Here is an 18,075-nt window from a genome sequence, read left to right on the forward strand (position 1 = left end):
GACAGGTCTCCACACAGCAGGGTTTGTGCGGCTCCCCCGTCCACAGAGAGGCAGCACGCCTGCCCTGTCCCAATGGGTGGGCTGTGCATGGCGCCTCCCGCAGAGGACAGCGTGGGGAGGACGGAGCCTTGTCGAGTGGAGAGACCTTACACAACGCTCCGCTAGGGGTCACGTCCTCAGCCATGGTGACAGGCCACGTGGACAGCCTGGGCCTGATGTGGTGAGAAGGGCACCTCACCTCTGTGGACAACAGCCCACACACCCGTCTAATCATGAGGAAAACACCTGACAAATCCCAAGTGGGGACATTCGACTCCTCAAAACTGTCAAGGTCAGCAGAAACCAGGAAGTCTAAGGAACTGTTAAAGCCGGGAGAAGCCTCAGGAGGCACGACTACTAAGGGTCGTGTGGCTTTCTGGAGGGGGTCTTGGAGCAGAAAGACTGAATTAACACTGGATAAAAACCCAGGAAATCTGGATACAGCATAGACTTTAGTTAACGTTGATGCATCAATGCTGGGTCATTAATTACGTCAGAAGAGCGTACCACAGGGAAAGTGGATGCGGGCCAACTGCAGCTCTGTAAGCCATCTTTGCAAGTTTTCCGTGAATCTAAGACTATTCTAACTTGCAAAGCTTATTTAAAACCAAAGCACTTCACCAAAAGTGGTTTCTAGACTCCTGGCAGCATGGCGGGCCTCTCGGCCATCCGGTCCAGCACTCCCCCGACTCCCGGGTCCCCTGGAACTTTCCTGCGGCTCCAGTGGTCTCCCCCTCTTCTGCATCTCTCTGAAGTCCTTCCAGAATCAGACCCTGACTCCCAGCCCTCAGCTTGCTCTCCTGTTTACAAACAGCAGGCCAGCTCCGCTGTGCCCGTGCCTGCCCTGTACCCCTTCTCTCAGGGCTGCGGGCAGCGTGATGCCTGACACCCGGCCCTGTTGGAGCATCCAGCGGCCCTCGTCCGCTGTCCTCAGCATCTCGACTCTCTCCCCTGCAGAGCACTGGGGGCCTCGTCCGGATGGGGCAGAGAGGCTGGCGAGCTGGGCTTTTCTTGACTTTTTTCCGCCAGGTGGCCGACTTATAGCACAGCCCACCTTTGTGTCAAGAGAGTGCTCAGACCCCCTTTATGAAGCGTGTCCATGCTCCTGTCGGGGCAGAGAAAATTCTGGAAAAGTCCACACCAGACCAGCAGCAGTGGTCTGCCCCCATGGGCTTAGAGGGTAGAGGAGGGACTTTCTCTTCTTCTTTAGACCCCAGAAAACATGGATTAGGGGTGATTATTAGTTTGCATGTGTGCCTTATTTTACATTATATAGCTGTGTATACACAAATGTGCACACGTTTATTTTTACAAGCTTTGGTTTATTTTTATGGTTTCGATTTCCAGACGCTATTTTTCCTGATTTGTTTTTTTCCTTTGGTTGTCCTCAGTTGGCGCATTTTTTCCCCAGCCTCACATGTGTGGCTTTTTGGAAACCAGAGCACCTTTAAGATTTGCACTGCCTCCGTTGGTTTCTTGGGTCCTGCCCTCTTCCCATCCTCCACAGCATTTGCCATTAATCGGGTTGACTGTTAGACACTGCAGAGCTGTCTAATGTGTCAGAGAGGGCCCCTCGCAGAAACGTGGACGTGGGCGTTGATGCTGGCACGGCGGAGGGACGGACACGAGTTTTCATTGTCTTCTTACCCTCCACGTTGGCTGGTGTAGTGCTTCGGTGAAGAGGACGACTGTGCTGAATAAATATTTGTTTATTTGAAGAGAATTATAAGAGTCCTTTAAAGTATGCTTGGACAAGTATTTCTGATGGTTTTTGACTTTTTGATTAAATACCCTTGAAACTTTGCATATCTTTCCGTGGTGAGTGTGGAATGGAGTAGAGCTTAAATTTCCTACTGGAAGGCATCCCCTGTTTTGAATTGCTCTGCACGGTTATTTGAGTAAACTGTCCTGTGGGAGGTGTAGGTTTGTTCCTCTCTGTAATGCGGCCGGGGCCTGTCTCATGTTCGTTCCCCCTCTCTTCCAGGGCACCCACAAAAGCCTGAAAGGAAACTCCCACGCCCTCGCCACTGTGACGGCCATCATCGACGGCACCGGCTCTGTAGGTACGTGGTGTGTGTAGTTCTGAGAGGTTAATTGGGTCATGGGGAAACCACGTTGTCACATCCTAATTAATAGATGCCAAGGATTCCAGTTGCTTTGGTAATATTAGGATGGGCTGGCCTTTTCACACTATGAGCAGCTGAAAAGTGTATGCAAACCTGGGGAAATGGGCATGTGAGCACCGTCTGTCCTGTGTGGTCGGATGATTCCAGAGATGTGGGCATATGGCTGGTTGGAACAAGCTTGCCTCAGTGTGAAAGAATGTGTGCCCAGGTTTTCATGTAAGCCACGACTGGCCAACTACAGCCTATGGCCCACCGTTCACTGTTTATCACTGTCATCTCAGCAGGACAGAATCTTATTTAAATATAAATGACAGGGAAACTAACGGGTCCCAAAGCACACAGGATTTTGAGTGTTACTAGCTTCATTCAGGTTCTTGGAGAGAATTCAGTAGTATATTCTGAATTAAAGATAGGTGGCAAATAAGCCTCTCCTCCCCTCAGAAACGGGCAGGTGGGAACAGGTAAACCGCCAAGCCTGTTCTTATCAGTGAGTCAGAAGGCTGATGGCGCCGTCCTTGGCCTTTCAAGCCTTCGTGCAAGGATGTCCCTGCCAGAGATCCTGAAGCCGCCGTACAGGCCCCTGTCCTCCACCAGCTTCTGCCGTCATTGGTTGTCCCTCTCTGGATACGGGAGACCAAAGCTCGGGGGATGGCTCATGTGGCTCCCATGGCTCATCAGGAGGATGCTGAGTTGCAGCCTGGTCACCTGCTGCCCCAGGCTCCCTACTCAGGGGGACAGTGAGAGAGGGCAGACAGGTAGGGACAGGCACCCAGGGGTCTGGGACACTCTCATAGCAGAGAAACCAAATGCTTGCCGGACAAAGGTGGCTCAGTGAGAACAAGTTGCGCGGAGCCCGGCACGTGGGGCTGGCTTCTGCGCCACTGTGGGAAGCTGGGCTTTCCTCTTGGCTCTTCCCGTGGCCTCTGGGCCAGCTGCAGAGAGAGATCCACGTCCGTTTGCGGACACCGACTGCTGTCCTAGTGCAGAATCCGAAGTCCTTCCCACCACTCTGCCGTCCTCACCGTCACAGCCATTCACTGTCACAGCCTGACGGCCCCCCCGCTGCTCCTCAGAAGCACCCGGCCTGGTCCCCGTGTGGGACCTTTGCATGGGTGTGCCCTGTGCCTGAGAGGCTCCCCTCACAGGGAACCTGATGCCATGTGCCCTTGTGCCCTCGGAGTCTTTGCTCAGATGTCACTTTCTTAGCGAGCCCTGCTCGACCCACCCTGTCTGGGAGGCGTGGACCCCTCCCCCTAACCCCACCTCAGGGCTACTCTGCCCTGGGCTGCTCTCCTCCACAGCACCTCCACCGTGTGCTTTGTGTCATCTTCTCTCCCTGCCACGTGGGAGCTTCCCGAGGACAGGAGCCCAGTTTGTTCTCTACTGGATTCTCAGCTCCTAGACAGTGCCGGGAGCTCAGGAGGTGCCCAGTGAGCAAGCGCAGCTGCCCCAGACACCTGGACTGCACAGGGGCCGGGCTGGGAGCGCAGGAGGTGCCCAGTGAACGAGTGCAGCTGCCCCAGACACTTGGACTGCACACAGGCCGGGCTGGGAGCGCAGGAGGTGCCCAGTGAGTGAGTGAGTGCACCTCTGGGTCACAGGAACCCCAGGTCCATGCTCTTGCTGCCACTCGCGGGGGCTCTGCTGCCTGCTTCACAGGCAGGCCCTGCCTGTTCTGGGCAGCACCAGACAAGGCCGCTGTGCTTCAGAAGGCGAGCTCAAGCTTCTGCTGTTCCCCAGTCTCACCAGCCCTGTTTCTGTCCTCGGCATTGGTTCCTTCATTTCGCTGGTCCCAGGAGTGACTGTGAGTTTGCTGCACAGTGTTCGTGTCACCCTTCTGATGTTTAAAGTGAGACTTTCCCTGCCAGGGCCCTCTCGGGGCCTGCAGACGTGTCAGGGAAGGAAGACAGTGCTGTGCCGGGACGGGCATCTGCAGGCAACACAGCTCTCCCTGTGTGGGGCAGGTCGCTGCTCTCCCAGCTCACGTAGCACACGAGAACCTTCCACAGCCTGGAAGACACACTCAGTCGGAAGTCAGGAGACTCCTGGGTTGAGTTCGGTTCTCATGCACTGTGTAACCAAACACCCTTCTCTCTGCCTTCTGTCCCGCAGAGGCCTTTGTCTGAGTCAGTCCAACTCCACTGTCAAACCCTTTTCTTAAAGCAAATTTGGAGCTCTGCTGGTGGCCCTGGTTGCTATTTTAAAGCAGAAGATGGGAGTTTAAAAAGAGGAAAATTATGAATTATGTGAAAAAAACACCTTTTTCTTGATATTCTTTTCAAAACAAGGGGGATAACCTCTAAACAAACAGAGCAGAGACACAAATTGCAAATAAGGAGAAAACTAAGGAAAACCAGCATAGAAAACTACCTACTTGAATTGGTAGTCCAAAATACATGGGACGAGAAACAAAGGAAAGGCAGGAGAACCAGAAACCAAGCGATAAAATGGCAGCATTAAGCCCCTACATTTCTATAATCACTCTAAATGTAAGTGGATTGAATTCTGCAATCAAAAGACACAGAGTGGCAGGATGGATTAAAAAACAAGACCCAACAATATGCTGCCTCCAGGAAACACACCTCAGCCCCAAAGACAAACACAGACTCAGAGTGAAGGGATGGAAGACGATACTCCAAGCTAATAGCGAACTTAAGAAAGCAGGTGTCGCCATACTCATATCAGACAAAGCAGACTTCAAGACATAGCAAGTAAAGAGAGACAAAGAGGGGAAGTATATATTGGTAAAAGAGACCGTCCACCAAGGAGACATAACACTTATAAATATATATGCATGCAACACAGGAGCACCAAAGTACATAAAGCAACTATTAACAAAACTAAAAGAAGATATCAGCAACAATGCACTAACAGTAGGGGACCTCCACACACCACTAACACCAACGGACAGATCATGCAGACAGAAAGTCAACAAGTAAATTGTAGAATTAAATGAAAAGCTAGACAGATGGACTTTATAGATATATATAGAACACTCCATCCAAAAACAGCAGGTTACACATTCTTCTCAAGTGTGCATGGAATGTTCTCAAAGATAGACCATATGTTGGGAAACAAAGCAAGCCTCAGTAAATTTACAAGGATTGAAATAATATCAAGCATCTTTTCCAACCATAATGCTATGAAGCTAGAAATCAATTACAAGAAAAAAGCTGGGAAAGGGGAAAAGATGTGGAGATTAGACAACATGCTACTGAATGACCAATGGATCGTTGAAGAAATCAAAGGAGAAACCAAATATTATCTGGAGACAAATGAAAATGAAAACACACCGTAGCAACTCATTTGGAATGCAGCAAAGAGGTCCTAAGAGGGAAATGCATTGCAATACAGGCTCACCTCAACAAACAAGAAAAATCTCAGATAAGCAATCTCAAACTACACCTAACAGAATTAGAAAAAGAAGAACAAAGTCCAAAGTCAGTAGAAGGAGTGGAATTATAAAAATTAGAGCAGAAATAAATAAAATTGAAACAAAAAAGACAGTAGAAAGGATCAATGAAACAAAGAGCTGGTTCTTTCAGAAAATAAACAAAATTGACAAACCCTTAGCGAGGCTCACTAAGAAAAAAAGAAGACTCAAATAAATAAAATCAGAAATGAAAGTGGAGAAATTACAATGGGCACCACAGAAATATAAAAGATTATAAGAGAAGGTTATGAAAAACTATATGCCAACAAATTGGACAACCTAGAAGAAATGGATAAATTCTTAGACTCTTACAACCTCCCAAAACTGAATCAGGAAGAAAGAGAATCTTAATAGATTAACCAATCACAAGTAAAGAGATTGAAATAGTAATCAAAAACCTCCCCAAAAATAAAAGTTCAGGACCGGACTGCTTCTCTGGAGAATTCTACCAAACATTCAAAGAAGATTTAATACCTATCCTTCTCAAGCTATTCCAGAAAATTGAGGAAGATGGAGTACTTCCTAACACATTCTATGAGGCCAACGTCACCCTGATCCCAACACCAGATAAGGACAATACAAAGAAGGAAAACTACAGGCTAATACCACTGGTGAACATAGATGCAAAAATCCTCAACGAAATATTGGCAAACCGAATACAGCAATACATTAAAAGGATCACACACCATGATCAAGTGGGATTTGTACCAGGGAGCACAGGGCTTGGTCAACATCCACAAGTCAATCAATGTGATACACCACATTAACAAAATGAGGAACAAAAACCACATGATCATCTCAATAGACACAGAGAAAGCATTTGACAAGATCCAACATCCATTTTTGATAAAAACTCTCAATAAAATGGATATAGAAGGAAAGTACCTCAACATAATAAAGGCCATATATGACAAACCCACAGCCAACATCATACTCAGCGGATAAAAACTGAAACCCATCCCTCTCAGAACAGGAACAAGACAGGCGTGCCCACTATCACCACTCTTATTCAACATAGTACTAGAGGTCTTGGCCAGAGCTATTAGGCAAAAAAAAGAAATAAAGGAATCCAGTTGGGCAACGAAGAAGTGAAACTCTTGCTGTTTGCAGATGACATGATCTTTTGTATAGAAAACTCTTAAAAAATCCATCAGAAAGCTATTAGAAGTAATCAACAATTACAGCAAAGTTGCAGGGTACAAAATCAACTTACATAAATCAGTGGCATTCCTATACTCTAATAATGAACTAACAGAAAGAGAACTCAAGAACACAATCCCCTTCACAATCACAAGAAGAATAAAATATCTTGGAATAAATTTAACCAAGAAAGTGAAAGACCTATACAATGAAAACTACAAGACTTTCCTGAAAGAAATTGATGACAGCATAAAGAGATGGAAAGACATTCCATGCACATGGATTAGAAGAATAAACATAGTTTAAATCTCCATTCTACCTAAAGCAATCTACAGATTCAGTGCAATCCGAATCAGAATCCCAATGACATTCTTTACAGAAATTGAACAAAGAATCCTAAAATTCATATGGGGCAACAAAAGACCCCGAAGTGCTAAGGCAATCCTGAGAAAAAAGAACAAAGCTGGAGGCATCACAACCCCTGACTACAAAATGTACTACAAAGCCGTGGTGATCAAAATAGCATAGCACTGGTACAAAAACAGACACACAGACCAATGGAACAGAATTGAAAGCCCAGAAATAAAACCACACATCTATGGACAGCTAATTTTTGACAAAGGAGTTGAGAACATACAATGGAGAAAGGAATGTCTCTTCAACAAATGGTTTTGGGAAAACTGGACAACCACGTGTAAAAGAATGAAAATAGACCATTCTTTTACACCATTCATGAAAATAAACTCAAAATGGATCAAAGATTTAAAGGTAAGACCTGAAACCATAAGACTTCTAGAAGAAAATATAGGCAGTACACTCCTTGACATCAGTATTAAAAGGATCTTATTGGACACCATGTCTTCTCAGACAAGGGGAACAATAGAAAGAATAAACAAGTGGGACTTCATCAGACTAAAGAGCTTCTTCAAGGCAAGGGAAAACAGAATTGAAACAAAAAAACAACCCACCAACTGGGAACAAATCTTTGCAAATCATATATTTGACAAAAGGTTAATCTCCATAACATATAAAGAACTCACAACTCAACAACAAAAAATCAAACAACCGGATCAAAAAATGGGCAGGGGACATGAACAGACATTTCTCCAAAGAAGATATACGGATGGCCAATAGGCACATGAAAAGATGCTCGTCATCACTGATCATCAGGGACATGCAAATCAAAGCTACACTAAGATATCACCTTACCCATTAGAATGGCTAAAATAACCAAGACAAAAAATAACAAATGTTGGAGAGGATGTGGAGAAAAGGGAACCCTCATACACTGCTGGCGGGAATGCAAACTGGTGCAGCCACTATGGGAAAACAGTATGGCGATTTCTCAAAAAATTAAAAATAGAAATACCTTATGGCCCAGCCATCCCACTACTGGGTATCTATCTAAAGAACTTGAAATCAGCAATTCAAAGAGACCCATGCACCCCTATGTTCACTGCAGCATTATTCACAACAGCCAAGACATGGAAGCAGCCCAAGTGCCCATCGACTGATGACTGGATAAAGAAGATGTGGTGTATATATACAATGGAATACTACTCAGCCAGAAAAAAGGATAAAGTGGTCCCATTCACAACAGCATGGATTGACCATAAGGGTATTATGTTAAGCAAAATAAGCCAGATAGAGAAAGACAAACACCGTATGATTCCACTCATATGTGGAAGATAAACAAACACATGGACGAAGAGAACAGATTAGTGATTACCAGGGGAAGGGGGTTGGGGGTGGACACAAAGGGTGAAGGGGTGCACCTATAAGATGACTGACAAATAATAATCTACAACAGTGATTTCACAATGTTGTAAACTATTATAACCTCAATAAAAATAAAAAATAATTTAAAAAATAAACAAGGGGGAAGCAGAAATCCATGGCTAGGGGTCATCTGCATCTGTAAAGAGGGGCATGCTCTGAGCCCCATAGGAGGAACCAAAGCACAGCACTGGGTGCCTTTGACCCCATGGAGGGATGGCAGGAGGCGACTCGGACCATCTCTGTCCTCCTCACTAACCTGCTCGACGTACTGACCATGGTGGAGCCGTCAAACCCCCCTTGGTTTCCGCAGCGCCTACCCTCGGAGGGCTGGTGGGCACTTGGATTCCCGGGCCCTGCCAGCTCCAGAGCCCGAGGACCTGAGGAGACAGTTACCGTGGAAACGGCATGCATGCTTGTCCACACTGCATCTCCATCATTGTGTCTCTCCATAAGTGCTCCCAACCAGACAGAGGCAAAGCCAGGCTCGAGTGGAGAGGCGCACCGTTCAGCAAAAACCCCTCACGAGGGCGTTTACCCCTTGTAGACAAAGGCCTCAGTGGGACAGAAGGCAGAGACAAGGTGGTTCAAATGTTTACTACGTGTAAACGTTGGTTTCAATGGAGACAAGCATGGCTAATTGTAAATACGCCAGTGCCTTCTCGCAGTTCACAGAGCCATGTGGTTCCAGTGGCACAGGTGTGACATAGTTGGTGCGTCCACAGCGCTTAGAAGGGCGTCCCAGGAGGCTGCGAGCCTTGTTGTTCTGATATATTTTATGCAGAGCCATTAAATAGAGCCATGAATTTTTTCAGGTTAATCTTTATTTTATCAAAGTAAAACATACTGTAACTTTAGAAGCCAGATAGTCTCACAAGCTTATTATAACGCAAAATGACAGGCCCCTGCCCCATGCCCCTCAGCCCCTCTTTCTGGAAGCCGTCACTGTCACCTGTTCCTTCTGGTCTTTCCCACCTGTTTCTTGAATTATCAGTTTTGACACTATCTGCTGTCCTTCTAGTAAGGAAGATGGGGACCCGGCTCTTTCACCCCCTTACTCCTTTTCCCTCCTCCCCATCCAGTACTCTGGCTGTGTTAATATCATTCGCTCTTGAGCCAAGAATTCAACTTTAATTATACATCTTTAATATGGACATTTTCATTCTTCCCCAAACTAACGAATGCTTCATGTTTTCCTTTTGTTTGAGTTTCTGTCACAGTTGTTGCCCCTCCGCAGCCTCCCACGCCTCAGCCTGTGTGGGCGTCCTCCACCACCTTCCTCCCCCGCTACCTTCCTCCCCCGCTTTGCTCTCCACCTGCTGCTCAGCTCTCATCCCAGAGCTGCTTTCCCCAGCATCCTACGGATTCCTCATCTCTTGCCCACATTGGGCCCTGTTGTCTAGATCCCGTGTTTACTCCTCTTTGGTGGAAAATGTCTTCTAGAAGCTTCCTGAGTAGCAGTTCACAGGAGGCAGATTGGAGAACTGGGCGGTCTGTGGCGTCTGGATTCTGCCCTCTTGCTTGATGGACAGTCTGTCTGGATATGCAACTCTGGGTCCAAAGTCCTTTTTCTTCAGAGTTCCAATGGCTTCCAGCTTCCCTGTCACCGTGGAGAAATCTGTGACGTCCTTGGCTAGGCCTTCCTTTCTGACCACTTCTTTTCCTGGGGGCTCACTTCTTCATCCCCTGGGCCCTGAGCCCTGGCAGCTGCTCAGTCTGGAAACATACACCCTTCATCTCTGGGAAACTGGGCTCTGTTTTTCCTTTGATGAGTTCTCCCTACTCTATCTGTTTTTTCTGCCTGGAAAACTTCTTAGTCAGATGTTGAACTTTCTGGATTAACCTTCCATTTTCTTTTCTTTCTTCTTTCCCTTCCTGCCTGCCTTTTTGTTCTTTTCTTCTACTTTCTCAGATATGTCCTTGACTTTGCTTTCCAACTTTCCTATTGAACTTTTTATTTTGGCTCTCATAATATTCATCTTCATTGGTGTTTCTCCACCCTTTTAGTGCATCCAGTTTTTTTTCCTGGATGCAGTGTGTGTTAGATTGAATCATGTGAAATTGCCGATGTTGAATTTGTTCTCAGATATGAAAGTCGGAGTTTCATATGGTTCCACTCTAATTTGCTGTTAGTTCTCTGAGAGTGTTATAATATCCAGGGAATTTCCTTCTCCTCGATTTATTTCCTGTCGGTTTCCCTCCGCTAGTGTGTTGCTTTCACAGTGAGGCTTTCCTCACACCCAGGTGCCTCTTGGCCATCCCCTTGTAGATTCATATTTAAGAATGAGCCACTAAGTACTCATTAGAAGCCCTTTCTATGTGGGTGGGCATGCCAACTGCTGGTCTTCAGGTAGTGGGATCCCACTGGAACCTCAAGGAGGAGACCCCCCAGTACCAGGGGTGGACCTAGCTGCCAGCATTCTTGTCATTGTGTGGGAGGGCGGGTACTGCTGGGTGGACACTGGTGGCCTTCCCGGCATTCCCCTGTGCTCGGCTGATGCCTCATTCCTGCCCTGCGCTGGGCTTGGTATCCCTGAGCCCAGAGCCTCTGCTTCAAGCTCTGCAGAGGGCAAGTTGCCGCAGTAGCGACGTCAAGGATGAGGAACCAGGGCCAGAGGAGGCAGAGGGACACATCTCCTGGCGCTGTCCTAGTTCTCTGCCAGCGCCCCTGTTTTCTTCTGCTGCCTCCCTCCCGCCCTCCTGCGCCCAGACGGGCAGGCCTGAGCGCCGAGGCGCTGGAGTCTCCCCCCAGCTAGAGGAGCCGGAGCCCTGTTGGTTGTCAGGCCCTTTAAATGCCATCCTCCAGGAACGCTGCCTTCTTTCATCTGCCCGTCTCTTGGGGTTTATAATTTTTAAACTCAGTTGTGGTCCATTTTGTGGTGTTGGGAGGTGGAGAGATACGCACCCATGAGCAGTCTGCCATATTTACCTGGAAGTTCTCCTGTGACAAAAAACCGATGCAGTGGCTCTCAGATCACAAAAGTAGTAAGTGCTCTTTGTAAGCACTTGAAACGCTCTCGGGATGTATGAGGTAGGGAAGACCCAGGTAAGCCCACCTCTCAGAGGTCAGAGCTCAGTCGTAACCTGGGCTGGAGGCTCCATGCTTCTTCCCACGCCCAAACGGCAAACCGTCCTGCGGGGACGTGGGAACCCGGTCCAGCCCCCTTCTGGGAAAGGAAGAGCCGGGCTCCTGCAGCAGTGCTCCTAGACGGACGGACAGGCCCTTGCGGCACGTTCAGCACTGTTTGCTTCCTTTTGTCTTTATAGGTTTTTTCAAAAATTATTTTGACAAATTCAGACTTACAGAAAGGTTGCAAAAATAGTACAAAGAATTCACCTTTACTACATCTACTTTATCGCTCCTCTCACAGATTTATCACACGTATATGCACACATACACACTTATAAATATACACATGCGTATTTCTTCCAGAACCAATTAAGAGTAAATTGCAGACATCCTGCCCCTTTACCGATAACTATGTATTCAGTATGTGTTCCCTAAAAACAAGAAATTCCCTGATATAACCACAGCACAATTATCAGAATCAGGAAATTAACATTGGTACGCTATTAGTGTCTACAAACCCTATTCATATTTTACCAAATAATATTTTTAGCAGAAGAATATCTAAGGTTGCACATTAGATTCAGATTTCTTTATAATAAATGTGTATGTGGGATTTTTTGGATCAAAAGAATGAACGTTTTCATGTCAATACCCATGTTTAGATTTGCTTCCAAAGAAGCTGGTGTTGGTCCTGCCCTCCCCAGTGCTGAGTGTTATTAAGCTTTTACCCCTCCCCCGTGTGACAGCTAAGAATGCGGTTTTGTTGTTTTAGTGTGGTTTTCTTTAGCCATGAGGGGGCTGTCGGGCACCGTCCTGTGTGTTTGTGGGGCTGGGGACAGTCCCGCACCAGAGTCCCTCACAGATCCACGCACGCCCTTTGCCTCGTTTCAGGAGCAGCCCTGGGCCCCCTGCTGGCCGGGCTCCTCTCCCCGTCGGGATGGAACAACGTGTTCTACATGTTGATGTTTGCGGACGCCTGTGCCTTACTGGTGAGTCGGCTCCCTTTTGATGCAAGCAGCCTTTCATGAGCCTCTCTGTGGATGCCAGCCAAACACTGGTGACACTTTCTCCTGTGGACCCTGCCGTGCTCAGGGAAGCCAGGGCCTGTGACACAGCCCAGCCTCCCCAAAGGTTCGTGGTCCAAGGCCCCTTCTCCTTCTGGTTTAAACAAATGCTGGAAGCAGAGGCAGGTTGGTCTGTTGCTCTGTAGTTTCAGGCAGCATGGTCTAGAGGCCAAGAGCCTGGCTCCCTGGCTGTGGATCCTGGGCCCGTCGCCTGTCGGCTATGTGTGCCACTGGGGCAGGCCCCTTGGCCTCTCTGTCCCGAAGCTGCCATAGTTATACTCAGGCATGATCATGGCACCAGCGACAGGGCGAGTGCGGGAGTTAGAGATGATGCGCAATGGCTGGCCTCCTAAATGGCGGCCGTTACCCTTGTCGCTTTCCTCCTGCCGTCAAGAAGCAGGCTGACTCCCTGCACCCACAGGGACGGAGGAGCGGAAAGGAGCCGAGGCCGCGGAGGCAGGCGCTGAGTGCTTCTGGTCTCTGCCCGCTGTTCCCCGGGCCCCTGTGTCCAGGCCCCTCTGTGCCGAGAAGGTGTGAGGTTTTCTTTAGGATGGAGGAGAGCAGTCGTGAAGCTGCAGTCGTGCGGCGCACACCCGCAAGGGTGGCCGTGGCGGTACTTTACGAGCGAGTCCTCCTGTACGCAGAGTCCCCAGACTTGGGGCCCGCATCTCCTCTCGCTCCACCAGAAAAAACCGGATCCCAATAAAAATGAGTTGAGGATTTTGGAAATATCAACTCCATCAATTAAATGAAAGTTTTATATTTTAATTCTAGGAAGCCCTAAAACACAGCTCCTCCCATTTCGTACAGAATCAAATACCAACTCCCAATTGAAGGACCTGTTAGGTTTTAAAAGGCTGTTCCTCAGATCATTTGTTTGAGAGGCCTGAGGGTTTTAGTTAAGTTCCCGGATCATTTGCACTAAGCAGTAATGACACTCCCATCATTACGGCTATTCAAAGACTGACAACTCTTCTATTTCAGAAATACTGGGTAACATATATTAAACTTCCTCTTAAATGCTTAGCTAAACTCCTCAGAAAGGAGGGACCCAAGAAGGTGGAGCAACACAGACGAGTCCGCCAGCTGCTGCTGGAGCAGCCCGGGCAGCTGTCCGTCTCAGGCCTCAAGGGCTGGGGTTGTGGCCACCAGGAACGGGAGCCGAGGTGCTGGGCTGGCACAGATGGGGCGAGGGAACCGGGGACTTCCTCATGCAGCAGGTCCCGCAGAGGGCTGTGCTCGCAGTGGGGGGTGTGCATTTGCACATGGCTGCAGAAGACAACGAGCGTCCATGTCGTCTTTGTGATGCGGGATCGGTGAGCCGAGGAGTCGAAAGAAAGATTTCTTAGACTCTCAAGATCTGGCAGTAGTGCTCTTTTATTTAGAGAATAGTGTGGAATAGCATGGGGACAGGACCCATGGGCAGTCGGAGCTTCTGCTGCTGCCGCTGCTGCCGCTGCTTCTGCTGCCCCCACTGGCATGGGGACAGAGCCCATGGGCAGGCAGAGCTGCTTCTGCTGCCCCCGCTGGCATGGGGACAGAGCCCATGGGCAGGCAGAGCTGGTGCGTGGGGACAGGACCCACGGGCAGTCAGAGCTCCTGCTGCTGCCCCGAACTGAGGGTTGGGGCCAATATTTAAGGCATAGGTGTGTGAGTTATCTCTTTATTGGTGCCTGTTTGGTCTGGCCATTTGGTGGTCCCACAAATCAAACCGGATTGAGTAAATGGCAGAAGTCACCACTCAAATATTATCCTCGGCTAAAGACAAAGGAGGATTTGGGGGGGGGGGGTCAGTTACATGAGGTTGCCAGACAGTTTCCAAAGATAAGGCCATCCCCCCTTCCTCCTGGCTCAGAGAGGGAGGCATCTTCACAGATAGAGGTTTCCCTTAGAAATGTAAATGTTTTCCCAACAAGGGGCAAACAAATTCCAGAGAGGGAGGCATGAAGATTTCCTTTACAAATGCAATTGCCTCTGATCAAAGGGCAAACAAATTCCACTCCTTGGAGCCTGCTTCTTATCTGTAGTTTGAAAAGTAACCAGCCTAAAAATCCTCATCATAAACTGTTTTAAAATTAAGCAGCCTAAAAATCCCCATCATTTGCGTGTCCCCAGGCTGGGGGCGATCCTTCCTGAGGATTTTAGCTGTGGGCCTGCCTCTACTGAGCTTTCATTTCTGAGCTTGTGTTACATAAATATTCCATAATATATACAAAAATTGAGTAAAATTGGTCCTGAAAGGTGATATATCTGGTTCTTAGGCAGAAGCAAATCCAAAACCATTTGAGAGGGACAAACCTCAGCCCAGCTGCAGGGTTCCCAGCTCACACCCGGCACATCCAGAATGAATGTTTCTGCCCTCCAGAGTTCCGACTGAGGCTGTCCTGTGTAGCTGCGTGGGTTTTTAAGTAGCCCCTCAAAACTCCCCTCCAGTACCCCCACTGCCTTGAGCCTCTTGGCCCAAGGTCCCCCTGGGCCTGAGAGCGCCCGCTGCCCTCTGAGAAGTGGGGGCCGCTACAAGCAGGACTCCCTGAGAACGCGTTTCCAGGCCCCAGGGCTCTGTGCACTGTCGGGCTCTTCCGGGGCTGATGTCACGCTTGGGGAAGGCTGATCCACAGCCTCAGACACAAAGAAAACCAGTTAAGTTTGGGGCGACGCTGAGTCACTGGTCTGGATTTGTAAGCTGACTCTGAGCCCGTTGGCATGAAAAGGAACCTGAAGGAAAAGAGCCTGCCCCAGACACAGGCAGAGCCGGCCCTGCCTTACCGGGACTGAGGGGGCTGCCGCCGAGCAGCAGTCTGGGTCCCACGGGCCAGATGCTCGCCGAGAAGCTTCCCCACAAAGCTGGCTGTCCCAGTGGCAGCTCCTTCAGCCCCCAGTGCCGACGGCTGGTGAACGCTCAGCTGGCTTTCAGAGGCCTCGCCCGCTGTCACCATCCCTGCGCGTCCCCTTGTCTTTATCTTCTTTTTCCAATTTTGACAAATTATGACTGGAGTCATTTCATTTTAAACCTTACTTGAACCCGGAAGTCGTTCTGCCTGAATCTGTGCTGAAGCCGTATTTCCAGGAGCACAGCCTCGGTGGTGATCCACAGGACTGATAAGCAGCAGCCATCAGGCTGGGCCTTCAGGCTGGTGGCTGGAGGCTTCCTGCTGCTCTGCTTTAGGCCGGCCGTCCCTGTGTCCTGAAGAAATGGTGTCTCCCTGGGGTAGACCCCTGGATGCGCAGTGGGCTCCCAAGGGCACGGGGCTGGCTCTGGCATCTTTGTGGTGCCAGCAGGCCGCCCGCCATCTGCTCAGGCGGTAACGGGGGTCTCCTCTTTGTTTTGGGTGCAGTTCCTGATCCGCCTCATACACAAGGAGCTGAGCTGCCCGCGGTCTGCAATGGGGAACCAAGTTCCGTAAGTCCTCGATCGGGCCCTTCTCCCCGTGTGAGGAAAGCGCAGCTCTGGAGTGTCACTCTGGCTGATCTGCCTTCCACACCTGGCTTTCCTAAAAGAAGGAAGAAAAGGAAACTCCCCGGTTGTCTCTGTCATTGCACGGCTCATCCACAATCATTGTCCTGTCCTGACAAATGCCTCAGGGTGGATATGATGATGCCAATCTCTCCTCAAAATCTCAGTGAAAAGTGGAAGGCAGATGGCCTCCTTTGTTCTCTCTGAGCTCCGCCTGGCCTCCTTCCCACCCACCCCCGCCCCCTTCTTCCTCTTCTCTCTCTCTGTCCCCGCGAGGCTGTGGGGATGCAGTAAGACAGTAAGACTTGTCACCCAGTTCGCTTCGGGAGGACCCCAGCAGAAGTGGGGCGAGGCTGGCGCTCGGGGGGGTTTGTGCACTTGGCGTGGATTCCACGTCTGTCTTGTGGCCGTTGCTGGCTGTGTAACCAGCTGCTCTTTAACGCTCTTCTTTCAGGTTTAAGGAACAGTGAGCTCTCGAGTCCCGTGGAGGGAGGCTGGGCCCGTCCTCCACATACTGTTCTTCAAGGAAAAGTTCAAATAAAGGACCCTGTGTTGAAAAGATTCATGTACCTTGCCTTTTGCACATGCACTTGGAAAAGACACAAACGCCGCCGTGAGAAGCCCTGGTGCTGTTTCAGACGAGCCGTGAGCTCAGGACAGCAGCGAGGAGGCCGTGAGCAGGGCTGTCTGCCGAGGCTGAGCCCGGGACAGACGGCTGGGTGAGCGGGCACTCTTGGGGCTTGGCAGCTGCGCCACTGGCACGTGTGACAGCGCGGGCCTGGTGTGACAGCACCGGGTGCCTCGGTCTCTCGGGTGTGTCAGATGCACTGTGAGGCGGGGAGCACTGCGCCGGCGGGAACCAGGTGCCACCTGGAGGTGCCGTGTAGACAACGTCAGGATGCTGCGTGCCTGGAAGGCAGCCGGCAAAGCGCCCGGCCTCTGAGAGGACAGGAGACCTGGCAGCTGGATCCCACCCACGGCGGAACTTAGACCGTCACGTCCCCCAAAGGACCTTCCCAGCACCTCCTCCTCTGGACCAACCCGAGAACGGACAGTCCAGGAGGGACCAGCGCTGAGGCTGTCTGAGCCTGCCAGGTCAGAGTGCCAGCCCCAGGACATCCGCAGGAGTCCCGCCATCGGGGCCTCAAGGGCCACAATGCTGCTGGTCCCCTGGGGGTCGCTGGGAAGACGAGGCCAAGCCTGAGAGGGGACAGGTCTCCAGTCCAGCACCTCGTTTCACTGCAGACTCCAGACACCGGACCTGTCTCTAGCCACACAGTGCCGGGGCGAGCTTATTTATTTGAAACGTGTTCTATGCTGTAGAAGTTTCAGAAACACAAACGGCAGTTTATTATTTATTCAGACCAGCTCCAATTGTCCTCTGACCACTTGTTTTCTCGATTGTGACCCAGCAAAATACTTATGTGCCCTTTGAAATAAAATGTTTTTTAAAAAAAAGTCAACAGAATGTTGATCATTTCTGCTCATGTTTCCATCGTGTTAAATAGAAAACTTCCAAATAGAGCTCGTGTTCTCGGTTTTCTCGGGGTTGGACACAGCAGTTGTGCAGCTGGAGGCTGAGACCTCGTCCGCAGAGCAGGGGCCGCCCCGCTGGGGAGGGGCCCCTGGTGCACACAGAAGGCCGAGCCCGGGCCCCAGCAAGCGCAGCTGGATAGTTTGCAAATCCTGCAACTCAAGGGCTATCAGGAGGTTTGTCCTGGAGCATGAAGCAGCCCGCCAAGAGGCGCAGGGCTGCTGGTCAAGTTGCACAGTGGGGTGCAGGCTATCCTGCTTCCTCTCAGAAACAGGCATCTTCTCCATCTGCGTGACGGACCTTTGTCCCCGGACAGTGCCGAGTGTCGGCACTTGCCTGTGCACGGAAAGAGCATGCCGAGGCTTCCTGTTCTCAGCCCAAGGGCAGAGGTCAGGCCACGCCGCAGTTCACCCTTGTCACAAGGGCACCAGCTCTGCGC

The 18,075-nt window shown here is 49.8% G+C and overlaps 1 protein-coding gene across 4 annotated transcripts in view; it reads left to right on the top strand.

Moving 5' to 3' along the window:
• The window catches only part of LOC124231403 (glucose-6-phosphate exchanger SLC37A1), a 66,544-nt gene extending 49,849 nt beyond the window's left edge, over nucleotides 1-16,695 (top strand). For 3 of the 4 annotated variants that reach the window (XM_046648196.1, XM_046648194.1, XM_046648193.1), the window contains 4 exons: nucleotides 2,024-2,102; nucleotides 12,476-12,573; nucleotides 15,984-16,048; nucleotides 16,557-16,695. In XM_046648196.1, the coding sequence (XP_046504152.1) occupies nucleotides 2,024-2,102; nucleotides 12,476-12,573; nucleotides 15,984-16,048; nucleotides 16,557-16,572 (258 nt within the window). In that variant the 3' untranslated portion in view covers nucleotides 16,573-16,695. The remainder of the gene's footprint in view (nucleotides 1-2,023; nucleotides 2,103-12,475; nucleotides 12,574-15,983; nucleotides 16,049-16,556) is intronic. The other variant, XM_046648195.1, reaches the window with a different exon arrangement.
• The last annotated feature ends 1,380 nt before the right edge of the window (nucleotides 16,696-18,075 follow it).

Source organism: Equus quagga, chromosome 21, assembly GCF_021613505.1.
Source record: "Equus quagga isolate Etosha38 chromosome 21, UCLA_HA_Equagga_1.0, whole genome shotgun sequence".
NCBI classification, from domain to species: Eukaryota; Metazoa; Chordata; class Mammalia; order Perissodactyla; family Equidae; genus Equus; species Equus quagga.